Raw genomic sequence first — 9,863 nt, 5'->3', positions numbered from 1 at the left:
AAACGAACTGGCCCGCGGGCCACTATTAGATTTTAAAATAAAACAAGCAAAAGAAACCTAAAAAAATAAAGAAAAAAACTTATTGCCAAAACAATTGTCCAAATTTCACATTACATAATCAAACTCTAAAATGTTCCACATATTCAAAGCAAGAAGATTTCATGGTGGCGGTGGGAGACTTGAGAGAGACGGAAACCATAAAAGAAAGAGAGTAAGAGAAGAGAAGTAGGGTACGTAAGGTAACTTGTCTGGTAAGTGATGAGTGTCTCACTTCACTTAGGTCTCTTGAGTTTGTTTTTTTTTTGGGCCACTCCATCAAGAATTCAAGATCAAGTAAAGTAGTTCATGGACTATGAAGATAATTTTTTATGTACCTATATGGCCCGCGAACCAGCCCGCAAAACCGCGGGTTCAACCCATTTAAACTGCGGGCTAAACGAGCCAGCCCAGATAGGCCCGCATTTAAGCGAATCACCAAACACCGGGCTATTGACCATGCGAATCGCGAGTTACGCAGGTTGGCCCGCGAACTTTGGCCCGCTTACCCAGCTCTTCGTGAAGGGATGTCAGACGCGGTAACGAACACATTCAAGTCTAGAAAATCCACAGTGTGAGTTGATAAATGTCTGATTAGGATATAAGAGAGATGCCGACCGCAACCAAATGATCCACCAAAATCTTGTGTGCAGCCTCCGTGGGATGCATACCATCCCATAATACATATTTAGATGGATTAGCACATGATTCATTGGACAAATTGCACATTATTGAAGTCTCTACTAATTCTGGTCCACAACAACCCTTTCTTACTTCAAAGAAACCTACACATATAAACAAATTAACAATTCTGGTTCATAGCCACATAATAAGATTAGCTTACTAGGCTGAGCAAAATAAGATATAGTGAGTGCAGGTTTTGAAATCCTTCTTCACTCTAAAACCAAAATTATTTATAAGGGGAAATTTTTGTGAGTACCTTGTTGGGGATTAGGATCCTCTTATATGAAATATTTCTTATTTTCTCTTATATGAGAATTTTGTTTCGATCTCTTTCTTTAATAAAAATATTGAAAGGGTCTCACATATACCTATTTAATAATGCATGCATGTGAAGAGATATATAAACACTAAATTTCACTGAGGAAAAATTAGTGAATTTGCCTCTTGTTTGGCTTGGTGGTTTTTTTCCCCATATTTTTGGGTTGTTTCCTATTTTTATTATTAATGAATAATCTCTCTTTTGCTCTCAATTTTTTTTTAATTTATTCATCTTTGGTTATAATTATTTTTCTCTGTTGTGCTTCCTCAAGTTATTTTTACTACCATCTAATAGATCAAAATGCATATTTAAAATAAAATATTTTTTAAAATAATAGGTGCATATGATATAGTTAATAGTAAATACCTTATAGAGCCATTTTTTTAATTTTCAAAATATTATTTTCTTTATTATATGTTAATAAATAGTGTTTTACAGTTAATTAATTTAAATTCTCAACGCTGTTTACAATATTTTTTATTTTTTGTCTTAATTTATTATTAACAATTAAAATTATAAATATTTTAATTAATACTTAATAAACTATTTTTTTATAGGAAACTCAAAAGTTAATAACTAATAGAATGCCTCCTCATATGCCGGTTTGGTGTGGATCGAGGAGGTACCGTCTGAAGTTGATGTTTTTGTAACCGTAGATCTTTTGGCTTTCATGGCCCCTATTTAATTAATAGCACGTTCTTTTCAAAAAAAAAAAACTAATAGTGCAAGTGCAAGTGTCTTTGCTTTTGTATTTAATACAAAACTCAAGTTTTAATGCTATTTTTTCAAGTCTTCTTTACAAGTGTACTAGAAATTAAACCCGTGCGTTGCACGAGCTTATTTTTAAGTTTTTCTAATTATATATCTTTGTAAAACATACATAGTTTTGTTTAAAGGTAAACTAATTATTAAATGAAAGAAGATTAAGAGTATATAAATATATTAAATGTAATAATATTGACAAAATTCATTATTTAACAAAATAATACATTTGTGGCCAAGGACAAAAAAAAAGTATATTGTGCATATATTTTATCTTACTCAATAATATTTTCATCCTTTTGGTGAATTATTCTCAACAATAATATATATTTTGTTGTAACATTTTTATTGTGAATTATTTTCTTCTTAGATAAAATGTCACTTACATAATTTGTGGTAAGAACTATCCATGGGATAAGGGCTTTGGTGTCGATGTGATTGCTTCTTGTAAGTATTTTTCATCTATTATTATCCATTCTTCTATATGTTTGATAATTAATCTTTTACCATTGCGCCTTCCTATGACTGGATTAATGTTCATGAGTAACATAATTAATATTCTCATTTTTAGATGCATACAATATTTTAGATATCCTATTAAATATCAAGATCTTAAGAACTTCACCGAATACATGAATTCTTGTTCGATTATATTATGTTTTCCTTTATCCATCTCACACGAACTCTTGTAATAATATTTTGTCCCTTAAATCATATGAATAATATAACACTTGATGTCATCGATCAACTATGTAATTTAAATTTAAGTAGCCCGTATTTCTATTTCTCTAAGAGAATCTTCATTATAAAACTGATTTGGTAAATTTAGATAAGTTCTATCACAACTTATTTAAGTGAACCACTTGTAGGCTCATATAGATGTTGAAATGATATATGTTCTTGCTGTTATTTTATATTTATTAAAAAATTTCATAAGACATGAAATCGTTTTACAGCAATAGAATATGAGACAATTCATGCCTTGACATAACCCTTGCATATGAAAAAAAAAACAACTATATATATATATTGAAATCGCTAGGGAGCGTATCAAGTGAGAACAATGTTTATTGTGAGAGATGACAACATTAAATCGTGACAATTTGATCTAAGATCAATGGTCAATATTAAAATATAATGATCACGATTTAATGCTCTCATCTCTCACGATAAACATTGCTCTCACTTGATACACTCTCAAAATCGCTAATCGGGAAAGAAATAAATATCAAAAGAGAAGTAAGAAAATGGAGTAATAGAAAAGAATCATATCCTTGACGTAAGATGAATTTGAAAACCAAGATTGCTATAAGAAAAAAAAAATAACAATTGACTTAGTATCTTGTACATACCAAAACATAGTAAGCTCCCATGGCAACCCTATAGTGCATTTGGTCCATAAAAATTTGAGTATAATTATTTACTGAAAGCAAAAAAGGTGAGCATATAAGTCAAAGTATACAATCAAACTCTTCTTTTAGATATATTATAGAGAAAGAGTCATTTGCGACACAAAATACTCCAAATATCAAAATGTAATGTACTGATATTTTAATTCTATGTTTATTCATGGGTCATTACTTTTAATTTTGGGCAACAAAATTTACAATCCAAATAATATCAAAGCACTATGAAGGGGATGCATGTATATATATATATATATATATATATATATATATATATATATATATATATATATATATATATATATAAATATCAAAATGTAATGTACTGATATTTTAATTCTATGTTTATTCATGGGTCATTACTTTTAATTTTGGGCAACAAAATTTACAATCCAAATAATATCAAAGCACTATGAAGGGGATGCATGTGTATATATATATATATATATATATATATATATATATATAATAGTACCATATATACATGTTTTGATGAAGATATTAAGTATGAAAAATGAAAAAGATCATCATATCAATACTTAAAGACAAAGATTTGAATAAAACTCAATCCTATTTGAATAAAATCCATATTGTTGCTTTGGATCTTTGCTCAAACACCTCCGTAAGTACGTTGCAACGATCATCAAACCATATGGTCTTATTGTCCGCTGAAACTGATCAGGCTCCATTTCATCAACCAATCTATATCACTCCTCACGAAACCTAAATTTGGCAATAACATAATTCTAAAAGTGAAAAAAACTTATGATTAGAAGCCATATTTGAGGGTTGAATGCAGTTAAAAAAATTCAAATTATTTGGGGGGCGAAATCAAGATAGAAGAATTTCTTTTCTATACTAATTAATTAGTAGCAGAGCTTTAATTTAATTCTTCTTGTGTTTCCAGTATGATACATGCTTTGAGCATTCAAGAGAGATGGTCATTGAACCTGCTACTGCTTCTTCTTTCTCCTGAAATTAAAATGACCGGTAAATTGATAAGAGGACAGAGGGGACAACTGGTACCATGTGTTACACTGTGTAAGTGAATCGTCTTTATCCTAAAGTTAAAAGGGTGAATTGAGTAGAGGGTAGACAAACCGTGTATGAAAAACTGCTTGAATATTATACAAATAATTGACAACGCAAGTTGAGAAGGGGATGAATAGAAACATGAAGAATTGGCAGTTGATATAATTAGCTTAAATAGCATGAGAGTGAGAATAATAATAATTTTTGAAGACGAAAGGATTGGTTGGAGTTTCAATTATTATCATTACTCCGTATTAATTATTTTTTTTGATAAGCGGAGTTTCAATTATATGGAATTCCAACTGCATTCTCAATGACCATAGAGTAGTGGAAGAAGAAAAGACTCACCTCTAAGAATGAGCTATTCATTAATGGATAATGGAGAATGGAAGTTTTTCATTTTTAATTTATTCTTAAAGCAATTAAATTTATAAAATTACAAAATCCTTTTAGAAATTGATTATTTTAAAATGGTGGTTACAGGAAACCAAAAGTTTTAGTTTATTGTATTTAAATGAGAATGACAATGATCTTATATCACATAACTTATTACATAACTTATTTAATGCTAAACATTTCTTTTGCAATAAGCAATTTTTTTAGTAGTCATACAATCACTTTAAGCAAAGTCACAAATACATAAAGATATAGATAGATAGATATTGATAGATATAATTTTTTATTTTAAATTTTTTTTATCTAAATTATTTAATAATAAATATTTAATTTTTAATATTTGTCAAATGCATGCAAAGCCCAAGTCAATTTTAAGTTTATGAATGTTGTTATTTTATTTTAGTAGTTGAATAGTTTTTTATTATATAATTTTTTTTTCAGTTTTTAATATATTTAATATTTTTTTATTTTTTAATATATTTAATATAATTGTATGGGAGCTTTATGGTTTGATGCATTTAATACATGCAAAACCTCGAGTCTCCTTTACATATATATAAAGACTAGATATTATACCCGTGCTTTGTACGGGTTTACTTAAAATATTTTTTTAACATTATAAAAATTATTATAGTTTAAATAAATAAAAATTAAAATATTTTTTAATTATAAATATAAAAAATTTGTGTTATGATATTTCACTAAATATTATTATAGTTATTTTTTATAAATAATTAATATTACTCAAATTTAATTATTAGCATAGAAATAATTTTAACAATTAAAAAATTTATTTATTTACTAATAAGAATAATTATTAAGTTAATTTGAAATATTTAAATTACGTAAAAAATGTTAAGTAATAAGTGTTTAATGTCCAGAAATTAGTTTTAATAAGTTTTAAAAAATGTTAAGTAATAATAAGTGTTTAATGTTCTAAAAGTCATTTGCTGTGTGACATGTCAAGACCAAGAAGAATAAATTAATTTTAACATTTTGAATTATAATAAATAATAACTTAAATACCCTTTTGACGAAAAAAATAGCCTAAAATATTATCTTGTGAATGTAATATTTTTCAACTCAATTGGTTTACGAATGTTTTCTCACAGTCGATACCCATGAGACTAATCCCTTGGGGCTCTATGACACGTTAAGTGGATAGGTCAAGCCTCTCACAACAAACATTTATTCAACTTTGGCCATTATTATTTTTCTCTATTATGCTTCCTTGAGTAATGCACATATATGTTATAGTTGATATTAAATACATTTTAGCGATATTTTTCAATTTTAAAATATTTATCAATATTATTTATTATTAAATAATATTTTTTAATATTTTTCAAATGAAAAACTTAAGATAATTTAGGTGTTTTTTTTAGTCAATTTTCAGTTGATGTATGTTGTTATTTAATGTAAGTAGTTGAATATTTTTTGACAATACAATTTTTCTCAGTTTTGAATTATTTTTTAATATATTATTACAAAGAAAATTTATTATTTGTTAATGTATTTTTTTTTTGAAAATTTCTTAATGTATTTTAATGCAAAGGCATGAGAGTTTTATGGTTTAATGTATTTAATGTAAAACTCAAGTCTCCTTTACATACAAATAGAAATTTTTTAATTTTAAAACTATTTCATCTAATTTGTTTATTATTAAATATTATTTTCTTATTGAATTTAATTTTAAACATTTGTGAAATTCAAAACTCAAGTAAATTTTAAGTTTATGAAAATTGTTATTTAATGTAAGTAGTTGAATAGTTTTTTCAATATAATTTTTGTTTAATTTTAATTTTATTATTGTTTAATATATTAATTACAAAGTTTTTTGTTTGTTTGGATGCTTTTAATACAATGCAACACTTGAGTTTTACTTATGTATTTAATGCTAAAACTCAAGTGTGCTTTACATATATACATAGATATAGATATGATCATAAAAAAGCATGGCCAATGTGGGGGTTCAAATTTGCATAACATTATATATTTAAGCAAATGCGGCAGTAAGAAATTCAACTTCGATTAAGGACTTTGTAGTCTGTAATAGACCGCTCCGCGACTTGGACGGGGCGAACATGACACCATTACTGGGCTGGTCATGCCACTCCAAGGGACACATCAGAACCATCTTACGACTTGGGCCGCGTGGACATGACACTTCCACTAGGCTGGTCGGGTTACTCCAAGAGGCCCATCCATCCAGAATTACTCTAGAGCCAACATGGACATGATACTTTGGCAAGGTCGGTAAGGTTGCTCTGAGAGATCCACCTGGACCGTCTCACGACTTGGGCTGGGTGGTCATGGTATTGCCACTAGGCCGGTCAGGTTGCTCCAGAGTTCCAACCATCCACACTCACCATAAAGACGGTCGGGCTGCTGCAGAGACTCAATCATCTGCACTCCCCATAAAGACGATCGGGTTGCTCCAGAGATCCAACCAACCGCAGTCATCACAGAGGCTCATCCTTCCACAATCACTCCATAGTCAAGTCAATGGTGAGGGATCCAGCCGTAACCACGCGAGAATCAACATAAGAGTCAGATAGGCTGCAATCTCGGCAAGATCAAAGGAAAAGTCAAGACATCCAGCTTGATCCGCGCGGTCTTCTCCCTTTACTTAGCTGACTATGTAATAGATGGAAATATTAGGGTTAAAGGATCCGCCCACTATAAAAGAGGCCTCCACATTTATAGAGATCCATCTTTTCCATGCTTGATAAATATACTAGTTCCTTTCACTTAGTCTAACCGATTGAAAAGTTCATTCGAGAACATGTAGCACTTGTTCGCTTCTCAGGGCACCAAAACTCAATTTGGTTGTTCCAGTCTTGTTAGGAATACTCTACTTTTGATTTTTTTGGAATATTTACATGTTAGTGTAGTAATATGAATTATGAATAAATATCCATTCACACTTTAATCTCACTCACGCTAAGGGAGATATAGGAATAATGAAAAGAAATAAAAGATTTAATAGATAATATAAGAGTTGCTCTTGTTGAAGTAAAAATTGTGAATGAAACACAACCATGATGTGACGGCTCCTTGTATCGTTAAATCATCTCGGAAGTGTGGAGATTAGAAAGCAGTGAGCCCCGTTGGTATTGAGTTCCAACGACGATACAAGAATGTACGAAGTGAAGTGCTCAATGGGAGTAAAAAGGAAAAAAAAGGGAAAAAAAAAAAGAAGGAAAAAGATTCCCAAGTAAAAAAATAAAAGAACAAGTCAATTAGACTTGAAAGGGGAGTAAAAAATTGAAAAGATGAGAATAGATTCACAATTGAAGGGGAATGTTGAAGTAACAATTGTGAATGAAATAATCCTACATTGGATATGTAAGCAAGAGTTGAAGAGTTTATAAGTGGAAGGACCCAGTCACCCATTGCCTTAAGGTTTTGTGATGAATGTATGTGGATGATGTCCTTAACCCCTTATGCTCTTAGGCTCTTAACCCAATGTGTGGATGGTAAACTCTCAACCCCCTCGTGAGCCGTAAGACTGTGAAGAGTCTAGCGTTGCGCGACGCCACTCCAACAGCTCTGCCTTTTCTTTCCTGTTTTTGTTCTTACCTTTGTTTAGTTTAATAGGTTTCCTGCTGTTTTTGCTTCCTATACCTTTCTGCTTCCTATGTCATGTACCTTGGCTTTTGCCTTTTATTATATAAAATCTGGTTTCTCAAAAAAAAAAAGAATAATAGAAAGAGAAAGTAAATAAAAATAAGGTAGAAGAAAAATAGGAGTGAGAATAAATTAAAACTGAGATTTATTTCATAGACAAATATGATTCTTAATATAGTATTTAGATGCATCTAATTTTTACAGAGGAGTTTCTTTGTATAATACTGAAATGTGTGGATATAATTAGAATATTTAGGAAAAAAAACTATCAGCAAAAATAAGTCTTTAATGAAAATAATATTCAAGTCAATACAAAAGATGCTGGTTGGTTTATGTCAGAGTCCCACATTGGCTAGAGATGTGGTCAATCAAGTGCTTATAAATGGTAGTGCAAACCTCAACTCTTGAGCTAGCTTTTGGGTTGAGTTAGGCCTACCTAATTCGTATATGGTATCATGAGCTAGTTCAGATCCTCTGTTTTGTTTTCTGACCTAACTTCTTAATTATTATTTGTTTTTTTTCCTTGCACTTTTTCCCTTTCCTTTACTTTTCCGCCGCCTGCTGCACATTTAGTGCCGCCGCTGCCGCTCCTCCCTCAGTCGTCGCGCCGCCTCTCTTTCGTCAAGCGCCCGCGCTGCCGCAACCTATACGCGAGCCCAAACCGCGTGCCTGGAGCCCCAACCTTCACGCGCGTTTCTGAAGCAGCCACACCCCTTTAACGGACCAGCGCTGCACTTCTCTGCTGCGTCTCCCACCATTGCGTTTCACCTGCCGCCAGCCCTCTACAGCTGCCGGCCTCTGCGACCAAGCCACCGCCGCGCCTCTTCCATTGGAGAAGACGCCCATATCTGTAGCTTCCCTCCTCGACCCGCCAGGAGTGAAGCCCGACCCGTCCATATCCAAACATCCAGCAAACCCATCATCAGTGGTTCGCTCAAACTGGTTCTTACCTGGTTTCATCGAACCAGAAACTTCCATCTGCGGTTCGCCCAGCTTGGTGAACCAAACCGATTCACCTAGGCAACAAAAAAAAATTAATTTAACACTATTTTCTTGTTGCAATGGCAGATTTAGACTCTACCAACGACGCCCCAATCAGTGACACCGCCACCACCATGGTCATCGTACATGTCCCACCGGCTACGCCAGAGTTTCATCCGGCTCTTGCTGTCACTAACATAAAAAACAACATCCCTTTCAAACTCGAGATGGACAAGGATCACTACACTATGTGGGCTGAATTGTTTGAAACTCATGCCCACTCTACTCGAGTGCTCCACCACATCATTCCTCAGGCTGGCAAGGAGCCTCCTGCTCCCATCGATGCTACTTATGACCAGTGGACCACCCTTGACTCCAATGTCAAACAGTGGATCTATTCCACCATCCCCTTCGATCTTCTCGCCACTATTATGGAGAAAGACTCTACTGCTATGGCTACTTGGAACCGTCTAGCTTCTATGTTTGAGGACAATCAGAACTCCCATGCATTCTCTCTCGACCAGGATTTCACCTCCACTTGCATGGATGATTTTCCTAATGTATCAGCCTACTGCCAGCATCTGAAAGATCTCTATGATCAGTTGAGGAATGTTTAA

The 9,863-nt window shown here is 32.2% G+C and overlaps 1 protein-coding gene across 1 annotated transcript; it reads left to right on the top strand.

The window, feature by feature from the left end:
* Positions 1-9,326: 9,326 nt before the first annotated feature.
* LOC130725005 (uncharacterized) lies at positions 9,327-9,863 on the top strand. Its single transcript, XM_057576267.1, has one exon. The coding sequence runs from the start codon at positions 9,327-9,329 to the stop codon at positions 9,861-9,863; it is 537 nt and encodes a 178-aa protein (XP_057432250.1).

The sequence above is a fragment of the Lotus japonicus genome, chromosome 6, assembly GCF_012489685.1.
Source record: "Lotus japonicus ecotype B-129 chromosome 6, LjGifu_v1.2".
Classification (NCBI taxonomy): Eukaryota; Viridiplantae; Streptophyta; class Magnoliopsida; order Fabales; family Fabaceae; genus Lotus; species Lotus japonicus.
Note: the sequence above shows the minus strand (reverse complement) of the source record. Positions and strands in the feature narration are given on the sequence as shown.